Source organism: Euphorbia lathyris, chromosome 2 (assembly GCF_963576675.1).
Source record: "Euphorbia lathyris chromosome 2, ddEupLath1.1, whole genome shotgun sequence".
In the NCBI taxonomy this organism is placed as follows: domain Eukaryota; kingdom Viridiplantae; phylum Streptophyta; class Magnoliopsida; order Malpighiales; family Euphorbiaceae; genus Euphorbia; species Euphorbia lathyris.
In genome coordinates this window covers 69,809,356-69,827,694 of record NC_088911.1, presented here as the reverse complement: position 1 = coordinate 69,827,694, position 18,339 = coordinate 69,809,356, and the positions used below count along the sequence as shown (strand labels likewise).

Here is an 18,339-nt window from a genome sequence, read left to right as displayed (position 1 = left end):
ATATATGAAAATAAAAATAATAAAATATATAAAAATATTATTCTCAGTCACTTTGTATCTAAATTTAAATTTTAGACTTAATAATTCTATTATTTTAAATATTAAAAATATATTTTTATATATTTAATATTTTTATTTTTCATGACATCTTGTTTTTATTTTTATATATTAATATTTTTATTAAAATTAGATAGGAGATTGAGGAGAGAGAAAGAGATGCAGAAAACATATTTTTTAATAAAAAGAAAAAGGAGAAAAGTAGAATATAAGAGTGTATTTTAAATTTTTAACTACAGTAAAACTTTCATAAATTAATACTCGATAAATTAATAACCTCTTTAAAATAATAATTTCTTATGGTCCCAATTTGGGCCAGTTTAGTAAATTTATACTCGATCATTAGGAGACAGAGGAATAGGATTGATGCTATCAAGGACGCTAGTGGCGAGTGGATTTTTGAGGAGGAAGACATTCGTCGCTCAGCCCTTGATTTCTACAAGGACCTGTTTAGAGAGGAAGCTGTGGACTTGGAGAGTGCCCACTCTGGTATTTCCTTTCCTCGTTTGGGGGAGGAGGCTATTAAAGATGCTTTCCATCCTATTGACCTTAAAGAGATTGATATGGCCTTCTCTAGCATAGGGTCCACTAAGGCTCCTGGGATTGATGGTATCCCCGCTAGTTTCTATCATAAACACTGGGATACTGTTAAGGAGGGCATATACAGTTTTGTGTTAGGTGTTTTTGGTGGCTCTAACGATATCAGGTCGGTTAATAAAACCCTCATTGTCTTGATTCCTAAGGTTGTTAAGCCTTCCTCCTTCCTCCAGATGAGACCCATCAGTCTTTGTAATGTTTTGTATAAAGCTATTACTAAGATTGTGGCTAATAGAATCCGGAAGATCCTTCCGGATATAATTAGCCAGAACCAAGGGAGCTTTGTTCCTGGTAGACAATTGATGGATAACGTTGTTATTGCCCAGGAGGTTGTCCATTCTATGAAGATTAAGAAAGGTAAGAAAGGGATTGTGGCCCTCAAACTGGATCTGGAGAAAGCCTATGATAGATTGAACTGGAGCTTTCTTCTGGATAGTTTAGCCAAAGCTGGCATCCCGGAGAACTGGAGGATTTTGATTGAGAAGTGTATCTCCTCTCCTGTTTTCCAGGTCATGATCAATGGGGACATGTCGGATGAGTTTTCTCCCTCCAGAGGAATTCGTCAAGGAGATCCTATGAGTCCCTTCCTCTTTGTTATTTCCATGGAAAGACTGTCTCACCTGATCCAAGAGGCGGTGTGCAAAGGGACTCTCCACCCTGTTTCTATCAACAGACATTGCCCTCTTATTACCCATTTACTCTTTGCTGATGACGTCATGCTTTTCGTTGAGGGTAATGAGGAGCAAATTAAAACAGTTATGGATATCCTTGATTGTTTTTGCGAGGCTTCTGGCCAGAAGGTTAACATCCAAAAGTCCCGTATGCTTTGTTCCAAAAATATGGACAATAGCTTGTGTAGAAGACTGAGTGAGCTCTCTGGCATACCTCTGACGAACTCTTTGGGGAAGTATCTTGGGGTTCCTCTTCACAGTGACAGGGTTTCCAAAGCCTCTTTCAAGGATATTTTGGACAAAACTAATGGTTTGTGTGCTAGCTGGAAAGCTAATTCTCTTTCCCTTGCAGGTCGCCTTACCTTGATCCAGTCAGTTAACTGCGCTGCTCCGAACCACATCATGCAGGCCTGTAAGCTTCCTGAGCCTGTCCTTAGTGACCTGGATAAGATAAATCGGCGTTTCCTGTGGGGTGAGTCTGGAGATGGGAGAAAGGTTCACCTGGTCCCGTGGAAGGAAGCTTGCCAGCCTAAAAACAGGGGGGTCTTGGTATTAGGCAGGCAAAGGACAATAATAAAGTCCTGTTAATGAAACTTCTTTGGAGAATGTGGCAATGCCCCTCCTCTCTTTGGGTCCGTCTCTTGTGCGGGAAGTATCGGAAAGATAGAATCTTTGGTGGCCCGAAGGAGAGGGTTGTTAGCTGTTCCTTCCTCTGGAAAGGGCTCAGTGCCGTGTTTGCTGAATTCTATACGGGGATTGGCCTGGAGGTGGGTAATGGTAGATCTATTAGCTTCTGGTATGACACCTGGATTGGTGATAAACCGCTGATTGATGTGTGTAATGCCCCTCCGTCGGCTGATCTCCTTTCCTGGAAAATTGCTGATGTGGTGGACTCGGAGGGAGACTGGATCTGGTCAAAGTTCGACTCTTTCTTTAGTCTGGAGACCCTTCTTAACATTAGAGGAGTGAAGATTAGCAATCAAGAGGAGGATAAGGATAGACATTGTTGGGCCTTGACGAATAATGGTACTTATTCTTGTAAATCGGCCTATGAAGCTTTTACCCCTAATAGGGCTGATCCTCCCTTAGAGATTTGGAAGTCCATATGGTCCTTCAAGATCCCTTACCGTATCAGGAGCTTCCTTTGGCTGGGTATCAAAGACAGGCTCCTTACGAATGCGGATAGGCACAGAAGGCACTTGACTGAGTCTAGTGCCTGTAGTAGATGCAGAGGCAATGTGGAAACCTTGTGCCATGCCTTGAGGGATTGCCCAAATAGTAAGAAGATCTGGGAAGGGATCCTCCCTCATCACATCCTCCCTTCCTTCATGGCCTTTTCTGAAGGGGACTGGTTCTCTCAAGGAGCCAAAGGGGAACTTGCTGGCCAACATGGAGCACGGTGCCATCCTCTTTGCTATTACTTGTCACCAAATCTGGAAGTGGAGGAATGAAGAATTATTTGCGGGTAAGGCTGTCCTTATTCCTGATTTACTGTTTTTCTTCTCGAAGAAGCTCTTTGTTATTACTAAAAGCTTTGAAAGAGATTCCCTTGTTCGCCCCTCCCCGGATAAAGAGATCCTGCTAGTTGGCTGGAGTAAGCCTAGAGAAGGGTTTGCTAAGTTGAATACTGATGGCTCCTGCCTTAGCAATGGCAGAATTGCTGCTGGAGGAGTTCTTCGGGATGCTGGTGGCAATTGGATGGCGGGGTTTACCCATAACTTGGGGACGGGCTCCTCCTTTTCTGCGGAGCTCTGGGGTATCTTGTCAGGTATTAAACTCGCCATTCGCATGGGTGTTAAAAAGCTCTCGGTGGAATCTGATAATCTGGAGGCTATTAACAGGATTTCAGATAGCCAGGCTGTTTGTCTGAAGAGCCAGAATCTCATCAAAGCTATTTTGAGGCTTCGTCCTGCCTTTGAGTATCTTAATTTCTCCCATATTTTTAGGGAGCAAAACCGCGTGGCGGATCGCTTAGCAGCTGCTGGGCATGGGAGAATGTTAGGTGTTTCTACCCTATCTGTTCCTCCTTCTTTTCTTTTGCCTTCTCTCCTAGAGGATAGGATTGGAGTCAGCCTTCCTAGACTGATCCCGGTGTAGGTTTTTTGTTGGTTTTGTTTTTTTTCCTTTCCTTTCTTACCAAAAAAAAAATAACCTCTTTAAAATAATAATTTCTTATGGTCCCAATTTGGGCCAGTTTAGTAAATTTATACTCGATAAATTGATATTTCTGTAAATTAATAAAATTTCATGGTCCCAATATTATTAATTTATAGAGGTTTTACTGTAATAGTTCTTAAGTGAAAAATAAAATTCAGGTACTAAAAATGTAAACATGTTAATATTTTAGGTATAAAAATGTAATTTTGTTATAATAAGTAAAGGATAAATCAATAAATTAAATAGATATATGGATTAAATTGTTGAATAAAATAAAAAAATAAAAATCTTATAATCAATAATTATTAAAAATACTCTCATACATTATTTACAAAAGGGAACAGTTTTTGGGTGATAAATTTTGGGGGAACATAAACTTTATTTCCCCCCATTTCAACCCTTATTCTGAAATTTTGGTTTCCAAAGCTTATTCCTGTAGATCGAAAATTTTGGTTTAACCCATGCCAACATTATCAACCTAAAATTAACTATTTTCTCTCTCAACAATCTGCTCCCTCAACGCCGCTCATAGTCCGTCTGTGCTGACGAGCCCAGATCGTTCTGATCAGTCTGTCTGTGTTGACGAGGCCGTTCCGGTCATTCAATCTGTGCTACCTCCCTCATCAAGCTACTCTCCATCCTAGCTCCGCTCTTATATTCTTCATTTTAGGTAAGCGTTTGTTATTTCATCGCCCTTTTTGTGATTATATCTTCAAATGTCAATTAATTATAAAATTGAAGACCTAAATCTATGTATTGTCCTGTTTGGGTTGCTTGCCATTAGCCAAATGAGGTTAAATTTCTGCGTTGTGTTCCGTCAGCTAATGGGGTGAAGAAATTAAATTAAAATCCCATCGATTGAAATAGGGATGAAGAAGAGGGAAACTGCTAGATTTTTCCCATTAATTTTACTCTGTACTACTCTAATTATTTTTGACTTTGATCATGATACTAAAGCTTGGACAAGTCCTTTTCAATTATGTTTCTAATTTATATATTTTTTAGTTTGGTAGTTATAATTAAAACTTGTGTAAGGGATCAGCTTTTTTCTTCTTAATTTTGTGTCTATGCAATGGCTGATAAGTTGAGTCCCCACTTTGTATTCTTCTTGAAGGTTTGGACAAGTAGGTTCAAGAAACTCATTTCCTATTAGAATATCTACCATTAAGTTTTTCAATTTGACCTCCCTTTTTCATGGTCACACCAATGATATTACCTTTTTCAATCGGGAGCAAGTTAGCATTTAGGACAAACCACAAGGGATTATTTTTATCAGAAGGACAACTTTTTCCTTATTTTCTAAATTAATTGGTTTGTCCTTCTGTTTATAGTTTCAACAACTGTCATGTATGATAAACCAATTAAGGCAATCAAGGTGAAGGTGTCAGATTTAGATGATTAGTTTCTTTTTCCACCGTGCAACAATATAAGTTGGGTGCTAAATTATTGAACTCTTATAGAATTGGTAGAGATGTTGAGTGCATTGGGGAACATGTTGAGAATCATTTGAGCATAATGTTTTTAAAATGTGCTTTGAAGAACTTGAAGGCGTTATCAGTTTTACAACAAAGAAATGACTTCTAATTGGTTATTCATGAAGATTTGTTCCGAGTATAGACTAGATTCAGCGAGCAAATAGGATCATAAATTCAAGAAGAAGATTCAGTTTTATGCTAATTATATAAACTAATATTAGTACATATTATGTGATCTATATATTAGACATTATTCTATATGATGAGACAAAAATGATATTCATGTCAAGCAATTCTATATGATGAGACAAATGATATTCATGTTAAGCATGTCGTTTTATGTAGGTATCTACAAATCATGTTATCGTTTTATTGGATGAGTATTTCGAGAGCCCCATATAGGTACCCATCAAATACAAACTTAACTAAAAAGGCATCCTAGTAGAATCAGTTTGAAGACGGGGTTATAGAATATAAAAGGAGATATGAACTCGTTTATTTTCAAACCACTCTATGACAGTGTTCACGAGATTGAAACCAAGGAACCCTCGGCTTTCTTTGTGGAGTTTGAATAGGAGATAAATAACAAGAGTGCTATGTCAGTTTAAGAGATATAATGATCCAAACAAGGATACCAGTAGCTTGTAGGCAGACACTTCTGCTCAATCTGTGGCTTCTATGTTCATCTCCTGTGCTGCCATGTTGAAGCCTTCGAACTAGATTTCGTCATCTGAAAAAAATCCAGCATCAAAGGCACCAAGGTACGATCTCCTTTGATTTGTGTATTCTTTACTTTTCCGCCTGTAGTGTATTTATTTTGGTTTCATGGTGTTAACAATAAAAAAAATTTGTTTCCAGGGATGATTATGAAGAAGAACAGCTTGAAATCACACACAACCTTCATTATTTGAAAAACAATTGCAGCAGAGAAAGGTTAGGCTGTATGCATAAAAATTAAATTAAGGCAAGTTTGGGCAGGTACAACATAGGATATTTGTGTATGTTGAATGAAAATTGTAACTATGCATATGAAGAAAAAAGTTTTTGACAAATGGGTACAATAAAAGCAACACCTATATAAACCAAAAACTCAAGACCTGTACAGTTTCATTATTGAACTATGTAAAAAAATTCATATGCAAGATTTTGAAATTTTAAGAGACCCCACCATGTTGCTATAGTACTACTGATCTATTTATCGATTGAATAATTATATTTGATTGGTATATATGCCTGTTTTGATTATTGTCAAGTTTGACAATGTTTGAACTTAGTGTGTTGATCTTCAAGGAAATGAATAAATAATTAAAATGCTGAGTTCCTAATCTTTTTTATTTTTATAGGTAACCTTTCAATTTAACACATTGACTTCTCGATCAACAATTTAAGATATTTGTTCATCTGAAGCAAACAATGAAAGCGTTGAGGCATTTGTTTGTGGTGACATAGCACATAGATCCTCTTGGCTTGGTGGCAAACATGCAGTACTTAGAAAATTGAAGGAACAGCCAGCTGGGAATATTCTGATTCCTATGTAGAGGAATTGACAATAATGAGAAGAAACCAATTTTCTATGTAATTTAAGACACGTGCAACACATCTTTCGAATGCAGCTTACTGTTTTTTTTGCAACTGAGTAAGTGATTTCATTTTAAGCGGAGGAAGCTATCAGAACATTTAAAACAACTTGATGGGCTATCGAGATAATTTGAAATTTCAGGACGTCAATCAAGCTTTTGGAACAAGTTCAGGGGTCAGATGATGTACTAAGCTTATATTTTTCGTTTTTTTTATCTAATGACAATGTTAAATTCTATTGTTCATACATTGACCTTTTATGGTTGTGATTAAGGATATTGTTATGCTATTATTTAAATTAAAATGACTTCAAATCTTTTTCTGTTGCATAAGCTAAAGAATGTGTTGCGTATATTAAGGTGTTATATTAAAAAGTGTTGTGAAGAATATCATATGTACATAAAAATGTGTTGCAATTGAATTGTTTGGAATAAAAAAGTAGCATTAAAAAGTGTTACAATTGTGTATGAAAGAGTTGCTAAATGTGTTGCATTAAAAGTGTTGCAAAATATACAAACGTGTTGCTAATATTTTTTCGAACAATAGTGTTACATATTCTAAGAAATGGCAACACTTATATTAGAGTTGCCTTTGATATTTAAAGTGTTGCTATTGGTATAAATGGTAACACTTATGTTGATGTTGCTCTTGCTATGGTAAAGTGTTGCTATTGATATCAATAGCAACATGCATTTAAGCAACACTATTTTATGGTCCAAAGTGTTGCCTTTTCGTTAATGGCAACATTTTTACAGCCTATGCCATATGGGTGTTACAGTAGACCATAGTGTATGTTGGGTGATTTAATTTTATATTTTTTTCTATCTTATTTCGTATGATTTATTTCCGTACAATTTTTCGTGTTTTATCAATTTTTGCACCAATGAGGACATGGACCAAATTAAGTGTGGAAAGAGATATTGCATATATCATTTTATTTTTAGTACGAATGAATGCAATGAATAAGAATGAATGACATTTGAATCAGACTCAAGTAAAGAAGCAGACTTAGTCACAAGTTGACTAAGCTTGTGTCTTGAATCTACTTAGTGACGCTGTGTAAACCTTTTCATAAGAAAAGAAGTCAGCCTTAACGGAAAAAATTTTAAATAGTTCCTATCCTCCCCCCTTTGGAACTAACTTGTCACGTTATAAAGGACCAACAAACGGCACCTCACAGGGACATTATCCGGTGTAAAGAAATCAACGTGATATCAGTAGATCTGTTGATTCCCTTTATGTCTGTAATGGTCCATCCAATTACCTCTTTATGCTCTTGTAAAACTTGTATTAGGAGTTCTTCTTCAGTCGGGCTTAGCTTGTTGGATATTATAACTGAAAGTGTATTGCCGCTGCCTAAGTAAGCATACTTTAAGTGACAGGGCAACACCTTTAATTCCAGTTTTGGGGCCTGTAAAACGGAAGGTAATAGACGTTGGTTAGAATCACGTAATTGGATATTATCGGAGTCATTTACCTTGGTTTTTAAGGCTGCCATTTCCAACACTATTTCATGTATTTCATCTCCATATTACCACCCTTCTTCATCATTGATACTTTCGTCTAAGGTGACTTGCAATTCGTCTTCTCTTCCCAACTCGAACATATACTAGGTTATTCACTACGCCAAATAGCCTTTCAGATGATGGTTAAAAACCGTCGTCCTGCAAGAAAAAAAACTGTCACGGGGTTCGCTGCCGTCTGATAGACCTTCAGACGACGGTTGTGTTATGTCATATGAAATGGCATGTTAAATATGGTCTTCTAGTAAGTGTACTAGGTTAGTTGTAGTTGGATAAAGCCAAGTGTCATTTCCACAAGGATTGAGCTCAAAGTTTAAGAACAATTACCTTAAAAGCTAGAATCAATAATTTGAGATTGTTTTAGTAATCATGCATAAACACATAAAGACAAGATTTGCAAGAAGATAAATATCAGATTTGAACTGATACAGGTCTAGCACTACACCAAACAGGCAACTGCAAGCACAACTATTCCATACAATGAAGAATTACTAAGTTTCCTAGTTGAGTATCTCTCTCTAATCTCACTAAGATCCGGTGTCCCATTTCCAAAGATTCTAAGAATAGAGTTTAACCAAGTGTCCTTACATTAAGGGTGTTCCATCATTAAGTAACAGAGAACATTCACAAGTGAAACCTCAATATATGGTCATTTTCGTGTTCGTCCACAACAATATATATCAAATGGTTGTTTCCATAACTTTGGAGCACTGTCATGTCATCCATTATTACTAACACATAGACTTGATCTTAATCTAAGGATTCACACATACCATTGATAACTATTCAGAGATAAAAATGCTTCATTGATGAAAAAGTAATACTTATAATCACCATTTATGGCTGGCTAGACCGGCAAAAGATAACTACTCACTCATATCCATGAGTGAACAGGATGTTCAGACCAAAATATATCTAAAAACAGAAACTTTAAAAGATAGTAATATAAGGTGGTTGAAGGAAAGAAGATCCCTTCACCAACCACAAAATGAGATATTTATAGGACACCAGTTAAACAGTAAGGGCAAAATAGTAACTAGTTACAAAATCAAATAAAACAAGTGAATCACAACCCTTCATTGGCATGATGGTGGAAGAAAGTTGTCACCCACGTTTCACTCTCTCATTCGTCCTGCTTGACCCACGCGTAAATCCGTAACTCGTCTGTTTGACCCGTTTCTGCTGCTGATAATGTTGTTCTTCCCTTCATCGTAGCTGTTAGAGAGGAATCCTTGGCTATTTCTCCCATAATTGGTCGAAAACTTAATCTTTGAAGCTCTTTTCCATGAACGTTTTGCCTCGCAATCTTGTCCAAGTTGACCAGGGGACAAGCCGTCTGGAGCTTCTACTTCTTTCCTTATTTAGTGATGCAATTGCCAGTGGTCCAAAGTCAACGTTTGATCTTGTCTCTAATGCCTTGATCTTCTGTCTTCCGGAATCAGTCTCCATTTAAGCATCGTGAAGTGATGCAACCGACATAATTTACTGAAAAGACAATTTTAGGTTTATTAATCGTAACACCCTTAATTTGTTTAAGTCATTTGCTTTATCCTCAGTAGAGTCGCCACTGTGAACGGATGCGGAACCCGATTACCCTATTCGGAAGGTTTCGGCAAATGGGATTCCGTTTTTACAACTGTCACTTAACGTTTTAAGGACGATGCTTAGCATGTCCCTTCCGGTGTATGCATTCAAATTTATTTACTAACCTGTTTATCATGTTTTCGAATTATTTTAATTATTTCAGAGTCGTCACCCGAGTTTTAATGTACGGGAACATGTGAAATATTAGATGGCAGACGGGCTCACAACGTGCCACCTCTTCAGATTTAGGTCTGTGACTTAAACATTTAAAGAGTCTGATTAATAAACACGTAGACTTGTCTTTTATTAAAATATCATTTATATTCTAATCAGATTTCGTTTAATTATCGAATCACGTTCAAAAGCAATAAATAAATACTGAAATGATAAAATATATTACATCACAATACGAATGGCGCAAGAGCCCTATTACGTCAATTTTAGTCCTAAGAAATAAAGCTATTAAACTTGCAAAACAATAATCATTAGCCGCAAAACATTGGGACATGTTTTTCGGATTTAACTATGACGCCGGACTCGATCAATTAGGACTCAATCAAGCCTAAGATCTAACACAAAGCATGCAGTTAAGCCACAACCTAGTTTAAAATTCTAATCGGTTTAATATCTTTAAAAAGACCAAAATACCCTTATTATCCCGTAATTGATTTTATGTCGTATAAACAAAAATATTAAATTTACCGAAATGAACTAGAATCTATCATACTCGAATCAAGATAGAATTCTATCTATCTGATTCATGTGGCCGATCTATCACAGGGTGCCCGATCGGGGGACAGGGATCACCGATCGGGGACCTACCTCAGACGATAGATTTCCTTCTTTAAGCATAGAACCCAAAAAAACACGAAAATGAAAATAAACAGATTGCAAATTTAGGGAAAAGGCTTTTTAAACCCTTTAGAAGTTACCTTTTGAAAGCTTTCCTAGTTTGTTGTGCGTGGTAGGCCAACATAACACAAAGCAGGAATCTGAAGCAGCAATCTGAACCCGAGTAATAGTGACTTGGAAAGATCAGAAATTATGATTTCAAATGTACTTGGACCAAACTGCACCAAATATGAAAGTTTTGGACCCAAAATCTCAATTCTTAGAAGTGTAATAACTTAAAGAATTGATGTATAGTGAAACAGTTCGTAGAAAACGGATTTCAACTATATAAAACAAGATTTGTGTTTGGTTTGGATGTTTGCACTCTCAAATTTGATAGAAATTGGTAGAATTTGTTTATAATCTCACTTTCACTCTCTTTTCACTCCTTTCTTTCACAAAAACTTTCCTTTTGCTTGCTGTCCTTCGGACGGTTTTCCAACAAAAATATATCAGTTTTTGAGGCAAAAACCATCTGATTTGAATTAAAAACTGCCTAGAAACTACCAATGGTCGCCGGTCGGAAAAGTTCAAATATCGTGGAATAGATGCAAGGATAACAAGACCCTCGTGTAATTAGCATAACTACACTATTGAAAATATGGTTCAAAATGAACCCCCAAAAAGCCAAGTTGAGTGAAATAATCTTATTTGCATAGAGTTTGAGTTTTTGAAAGAGCTTCTCAGTTAGAAGATGTGAGTTTTGTAGAGGGTAGTCCTATTTTATATAACTCTAGAAATTGTAGATATGTCATTTTATAGTAGAAGAATAATTCTCAAGATTCATGGTGGAGTACGCCAAAATCAAAAGTGAACCACGCTAAATTATATCAGTTATGATATATATATTCAAAAGTATTGATCTTTGGTATTTAGCTATTGTTGTTCTCAGTTGGAGAGGTCTCAAATTGATTGTTAATCAAAGATGAGTTAAGTATGTAATATGGCATCAGTAGGCTTGTAGCTGTTGGTTCTCTACTAAACCAGATACTGCTGGTACTTTTTACATATGCAACCAAAACTCTTATGGATTCAACTATTCACTAAACATATTTACATTTTCATTGCATTTCCAACAAAACATATCCATTTGACAAAATTAATTTACTTACTGCAATTGCATCATTTCTATCGAAACGCCTTCATCTCTGTGACATTGTCCAGTGAAAGACTAAGACAGCAGTTCAATTTAATTTAAGGGGGATGCTACTGATCAAAAAAGCACAGCGAATGTCCTTCTGAAGCCTTATCTGTCACTCAACTTTTGAACCCTTCCATCCCATTGTCTTCAGATCAGATTGTTTTAGTTCAACATGCTTCCCAATCCTGAGATTTACATAATTACTTACTTTCAGCTCCACAACTGGGATCCAGAGAAATTGTATAAAGTATAATTCAGTCAAGATACTTGTACAAGTTTCGTAAGCAAAACGAGGTTATTCTAACAAAAGCACTCCTTTAATTATGCAAAGTTCAGCATGGAACCAAAAAGAGACAATATCTTTTTTGTTAAGGAAGGGAACTTCTTTTTGCATTCCGTCTCAGCTTTATTATTAAGGTTAGTATTTTCATTTTTGCATACACGTACATTTCAACCTAAAAGAAATATTCTATTGTATAGTGATGAAGAACAAACACAAGGGAATCTATAATAGTCTCAAAAACAAATAATCAAAGAATTACCCAAGATCTGATGGAAGCCTATAACCACCAATTCGTACACGCTTCAACGAGTAAACCTGAAAAGAATAACTAAGATATTGCTGATAACCATAAATTATGAATTGCGCAGCTAGAAATGTTCATAATATGGACTTCAGCAGAATGCATATACTCAATATTTTACAACAATGGTAGCGGCTTAAACTTAGATAGACATTTTAGTTTTTTTTTAATTAAAAAGACATCAATTAGAGGTGAAAGAATAAATGTTTCTGTAAAGCATTTACAAAGTTTATCATTTTAAAATATTACTAACAACGACTGAATATGAAACTATGATTATTGTTGTGAAGACCTTGCTCTCTTATATATCTATATCACATGTATTGTTATAATCTTCCATCACACGAAAGTGGTATTAGCAGTAAAGCAAAACTGACCTCTAATCCAGCATTCTTTACAAGTTCTCGAACTTCATGGTTCCTCCCTTCATGAACCTGCACAACTAGTTTAAGCACGTTAGTAAATCCATATTAATCAATTGATAAAAAGGAAACTCAATTCTAAGAAGAGAAAGAGCATAGTACATAAATTAAGAGCCTCTGGACTCCTTTGTTAAGCTCTTAAATTAAATTTTGAGGAGTTTCTGTCAAATCCAACTCCAAGAGCCTCTTAGATGTCGTTTGGTTCATGAAATGGAATAGCATAGCTATTACTAAGGATTAGAATAGAAGAGAATATAATATAATATGTATTCTCTAAAAATGAGTATTCCTATGTTTGGCTGATGGAATGAAATAAGATGGAACCTTAAGTGTTTTTTTTATTTTAAAATTTTAATTATTACCATCAATTGCTCAAATGTTTAATGTATATTATATTATGTAAAGAAAAACATGAAAAAAGTAAAATCAGAAAAACACGGAAAAACATTTGAAATGTGAAAACGGTAAAAACACGAAAAAAATGCAAAAAATGGAAAAAACGTGAAAACGAGAAAAACTAAAAATAATGAAAACATAAATAAAATGGTAAAAACGCAAAAAAAAATATACAAGAAAAACACAAAAAAGGTAAAAAAGCAAATGAATTAGTTAAAAACTTTAGTTTTTTACATGACGAATTCAAGGTTCAAAAGCTAAAATCTGCTTGAAATATCAAAAGGTACTTGCTAATTTAGAACACTTCAGATGAACAAACTAATTTAAATCCAATGTCCAGGATCGTAACAGTTTCATTTTTAGGTAAAGCTTCCCTTCTCTCACCATTTTTGTGCAGTGTATGTCTGTAGATTCCAAGCAATTCACACGTAAGGCCTCGTCTATTGTTGTGTAAATTCTTTTATCATCTGCATGCGGATTTCGTGGAATTATATTTAGGTTACTGGAGTTTTTATTTGCTTCCGTTTATTTGATTCTGTTCAGTGATCCGTTTTTGACGATACCCGGTGTTATTGTTTCTTTGTCTTCAAGAACTATTTCGAAAATTCATGAAGTTTGCTTCAGTGCTTGATGTTTTTGTTATATCTAGATGTTAATGTGCTTATGAAGTGTAACATTTGGTTTAATGGATGCTATGTGAAATGCAACCTCCAATTGATATGCAATGAGTATATTAATGATTCGTTTGGTAAGTTCAAATTTCTTTTGCAATGGTGGGCATTTGGATGCATAATGTCATTTGTTACTGTTTTATTCAATTGATTTTAGAGAGAGAAATTAACAAAGAGGAGAGAGAAGAAAGAAAAAGAAAAAGAAAAATAAGAAATTAAAGAGTGATGGAAAAGAGGGTGTATTTGATTTTTATTTTTTATTTTGGGGTTTGTTTGTGATAATTAGATAATAAAGGGTCAATTTATAAAAATAAATAAATATAAGGACCAAATTAACTCTTTTCCTTTTGACTTTTAACACCGTTAGTCAATTTGGTATGTGTTTGCTAACGGAATGAAGTAAATGGTACTACTTTGCAAACTTTTAAACCACATGAGTGTTGTTCGAAAATGGGTGTAACCACAAGGTTTATTTTTGTACTTTTCCCTATAATTTATTATAATTTATATAATTTATAATTTAGTATTATTTATATATAAATTCATCATTATTTATTATAATTATAATTACTTATATATAATTTACAATTTATTATATATATAATATATAATTTTTATTATATTTTTTATATATAATATATCATTTATCATTATATATATATATAATTTATCATTATTTATTGTAATTATAATTATTTATATATAAAATATATCATTATATATATAATTTATTATAATTATAATTATTTTGTGCAATTCAATTCAGTAGCATTCAGTTCAGTTAATTTCAGTAAAAAAGAACAAGACCTAACTCCACAAACTTAAGTGAGAGAATACTAAAGTTTACATATTTGCAAACTGCGTGTAATTTAAATTACATTATAATAAACTTGTTAAATATTTCACATCCTTAATTAGAGAGTTATATGACTTCTTATATACGCAAGGCAAACCTACCTTTTAGAGGTATCTTTTGGTGTAAGTCATGCCTTCATTTACATGGTATCAGAGCCTTGTATTTAATGTTGGGTCGCCCGTGGATATTTTGTTTCACGCTCCAAATGGTTTTGAGCATGAAGGGTGTTAAATATTTCACATTGTTTAATTAGGGAGAGATACGACTCCTTATGTATGAGGCAATCCTCCCTTTTAGAGGATACCTTTTGAAGTGAGTTACGCCTTTACTTACACAACTCAATCTCATTAAATTCAAGGATAATAGTAATTGCCCATGATGAGCTCAATTAGGCCCAAATCCATAGAATAAGAAAGTGAAAAGTTCCAGCAAATCAATGGAACAACAAAGCACTGTAACAATAGTGGAACAAATAAAGAAAAACATAATAATTTGTACAAGATTGAAACAGATAGGAAGTACCACTATACGAAGGCGAGCTCTTGAAACATCTGCCTGTCGTGGAAGTAGCTCTACAGAATCTGGAGTGCAATGGACACCTTCAACAACAGTTCCGTCACTAAGGGCTATCAAATGCCGCTTGCTTACTGAGCCCTCCACGGCTGCAATGTATCTACAATCACGATAACAAACCAATTCTTCAAATTCATACATGACTCCAGCTTCTAAATTATGTTCCAATTAAAAAAAAAAAAACAATAACAACAACCTCTACTAATGCAATTTCATTAAGCAAATCTTTAGAACACCTAGGCCTAATTAAGAAAGTTGGTAACGGTACAAGAAAACAGATGAATCCTTACTCCTTTGTTAGTCTAAATGAGGGATGTGCAAGAGCTTGAGCAAAATCTCCTGAAACATAAAGCAGTAAGATAGTTTCAAAACAACTTGCTTAATTTAATACATATATGTATCTGTGTAACATTTAGACACAAAATTGCACAGATGGATAAATGCAAACCATCATTAGTCACAATAATCAATCCAGTCGTGGCAACATCAAGTCGTCCAACAGTAAATAATCGAGGTTTAGGCAGTCCTGAATTTCTTTGATTCTAGAAACAGAAAAAAAAAATATTAAGTCACCAATTTGCGGAGGTAAAAGAAATATAGTCAAAAAGCATATACTAGTACTCCTGAATTTAATCATTATTTTGTTTTTCAAAATAAAAGACTAACTTCAGCACTGCCTATTCAAGTTTGTAATGTGCACCTACCCAGCTCTTCAAAAAGTCATCAAATAGGCTCATCACAGACTTAGATTCTTCCTTCCCAGATGAACAAATGTACCTGACTCAATCAAATAACATCAATTCTTAATTTTAAAAATAAAAAGCCTAAAGGTGATCAAATAATCAACAGAACCAACAGCAGTGCCAAAACGTTTATCCCTCGAAGACGGTTGCAATTGCTAAGTACTAACCCTTTTGGCTTGTTGAGAGCAAGATACACTTTCGGAGGCAATTTCTTGGGAAGGCGATTTCCATTGACATAAATGACATCCCTTGCAGGATCAACTCTAGTCTGAACATCATTTAAATTACTAAAAGGCATTGAGATTTTAACTTTAAAAGGTACTGGAACAAAAATTACTTGAAGAAAATCACAAAAATCCAGCTCACCTGAGGAGTGTTGCACACAGAACCATTAACAGTCACTTTACCTTCGAAAATAAGCTCTTCGCAATTCCTTCTTGACGCAACTGATTAAATTTGAAAGAAAGCCCCCATTTTAACCACACCAAGTTCATACATATATAAGTTGGTATAGAATATGGGTCTATTATTACCTCCAGAGGCGGCGAGAACCTTGCTGAGACGCTGCGGCAGCTCCCTAAAATTCTCATTGTAAAACCTCCGGGCAGCCTTGGACAGATTCCGTTCAGGACCCGCAGTGGTTGCTCCACCCGGGTACTTTACACTGACAGCATTTTCCCTGGTCTTCTTCTTCTTCGGCTCCGTTTTGGCATCAGCGAGAGCGTGAATGAGACGCGCAGGCGGATGGGACTGGAGTTTAAAATTGCCATCCTCATCGCGAACAATCCACGGAATGAAGAGCTGAGCAGAGCCGTCATTGTCTAAGGCGGAGAGTTGAGACGGAGGTAGTTTGGGTTTGGGTTTGGGTTTTGGAGGGGCAAAGGAGATATTGAATTCAAGAGAAGGAGAGGAAGATGATGACAAAGAGCAATATATGCGGGGGAGTAGACGGAAAGATTTGAGAAGAGAAAGAGAGGAATTGGAGAAGGCGAAGTGGTGGATGTGGAGAGAAGATGAAAATGCTGCAACTACTACCATTTTTCCTTCAGTTGGATTCCATGAACTAACACTGGATTATAGGTTGGTGCAGATTTGGGTTTCGGGTTTCTCGTCCCAAAATATATATATATATATTTTTCATCCAAATACAACAAAAAAAAATAATAATAATTGATATTTACCACCCCCATTTTACTAGTTACTACCTCATATTGACATTTTTACTCTTTTCATATTTTTTTTTTCAAAAATTGTGAATAGTTTCTTTCTTCCGATCAAAACTGAAGTTTTGAAAATAACTAATGAGTTACAACCCGAAAATCCCGGAAATAGATGATTATAAAAAAAAATTGAAAATTTACGTTATTTCCCATGGACGATCAAGTGGTCATGCGTTTTTCTTGACCGCCTGGACATTCTCCATCCCATCTCCGGTGAAAGGGTTACTGACTTGGCAATCCTTCCCTTGGTGATCACCGCCACAATGCACACAGAAAGGAGGCCGTGTGGGCTGTCTAAGCTTAGCCATAAGAACATCCATCTTCTTGCTCAACTCTGCTACAACTGAGTTCAATTATTGGTTTTCCACAGTAAATACTCGTTGCCTAGATGGACCAGGAAGCTTCTCATCTTGCCACTGCACGCTCTTCCGGGCCAGTTCATTGATCATCTCATATGTTGCAGTAGCTGACTTCCTAAAGAGATCTCCACCTGCAGCGGAGTCTACAGTAGCTCGATTAGTAGGCGTCAACCCATGGTAGAAGATGCTTACTAAAGAGTGCTTCGGAATGTCATGGTGCGGGCACATGTAGAGCATTTTCATGAATCGGGTCCAAGATGTGTGGAGTGCTTCATGCTCGGGCTGGTGGAACGAGGTGATCTCACTCCTCAGCATCGTCGTCTTTGAAGGTGGGAAGTAGTAAGACAGAAATTCCTTCTCCAAGTCTGCCCTGTTGAAACACCTTTCCACAAGATTTTGATTTGACAAAATAATTCATGATTAAGGGACAATTAAATTTAAGTGCTTTATTTTAATTGTACTAATTCGTTTGTTCAATGTTGAGTATAAATATAAATAAAGATAAACATAAAAAGCAAGACAGGACGAAGTCAGCATGAGATGAACAAAACAAGCTAAGTGGAATGAAGGTCAGCATAGAAGTCTAAAGCATCAAGCTGAGTGGAATCAAACGTAGCATCAAAAGACTAAGACATAAACGCCCAACAAAGAGAAGCGAAATAAAGCTCAGCATAAGAAGCCGCAACAACAATTGTCTTACGAAGCTGAGCTGACTAAAAATACTCAGCTTAGAAATTGCCGAAGACAAAGACTTACGCAGTAGAAGCTGAGTGTTTCCTCAAGACAGCATAAAAGAGTCGTTTGCTACAAGACAAAGACTGCCACCCATCTGCACCAATAA

At 35.7% G+C, this 18,339-nt stretch overlaps 1 protein-coding gene and 1 long non-coding RNA gene across 3 annotated transcripts; one reads left to right on the top strand and one right to left on the bottom strand.

The window, feature by feature from the left end:
- The first annotated feature begins 3,858 nt into the window (after window positions 1-3,858).
- Window positions 3,859-6,851, top strand: LOC136218548 (uncharacterized). Its single transcript, XR_010683834.1, has 4 exons — window positions 3,859-4,152; window positions 5,303-5,718; window positions 5,816-5,890; window positions 6,301-6,851. It is a non-coding gene; the product is annotated as an uncharacterized lncRNA (long non-coding RNA).
- Window positions 6,852-8,924: 2,073 nt separating this feature from the next.
- On the bottom strand, window positions 8,925-17,010 carry LOC136218547 (putative ribosomal large subunit pseudouridine synthase SVR1, chloroplastic). 2 transcript variants are annotated; one of them, XR_010683833.1, is made up of 12 exons: window positions 16,453-17,010; window positions 16,286-16,365; window positions 16,087-16,187; window positions 15,881-15,953; window positions 15,625-15,718; window positions 15,467-15,515; window positions 15,126-15,276; window positions 12,636-12,692; window positions 12,217-12,272; window positions 11,646-11,859; window positions 10,575-10,712; window positions 8,925-9,543 (listed from the first exon to the last, which is right to left on the bottom strand). XR_010683833.1 is itself a non-coding variant. In XM_066005491.1 (10 exons), exons 1-10 carry the CDS (start codon window positions 16,955-16,957, stop codon window positions 11,787-11,789), a joined length of 1,239 nt encoding a protein of 412 aa, XP_065861563.1. In that variant the 5' UTR covers window positions 16,958-17,010; the 3' UTR covers window positions 11,426-11,786. The 2 variants fall into 2 exon arrangements, 1 of the variants encoding a protein (XP_065861563.1); XM_066005491.1 differs by lacking the exons at window positions 8,925-9,543; window positions 10,575-10,712 and having other exon boundaries at window positions 11,426-11,859.
- Between the last annotated feature and the right edge of the window lie 1,329 nt (window positions 17,011-18,339).

Excerpts from the sequence above, each read along its gene's own strand:
- LOC136218547 (XM_066005491.1), bottom strand. The coding sequence starts at position 16,957 with ATGGTAGTAGTTGCAGCATTTTCATCTTCTCTCCACATCCACCACTTC. Across the intron at positions 12,693-15,125 it reads GAGCTCGCCTTCGTATAGTG|GTTCATGAAGGGAGGAACCA; the intron begins GTACTTCCTATC and ends CTAGTTGTGCAG. Across the intron at positions 11,860-12,216 it reads AGGCTTCCATCAGATCTTGG|GATTGGGAAGCATGTTGAAC; the intron begins GTAATTCTTTGA and ends TGTAAATCTCAG.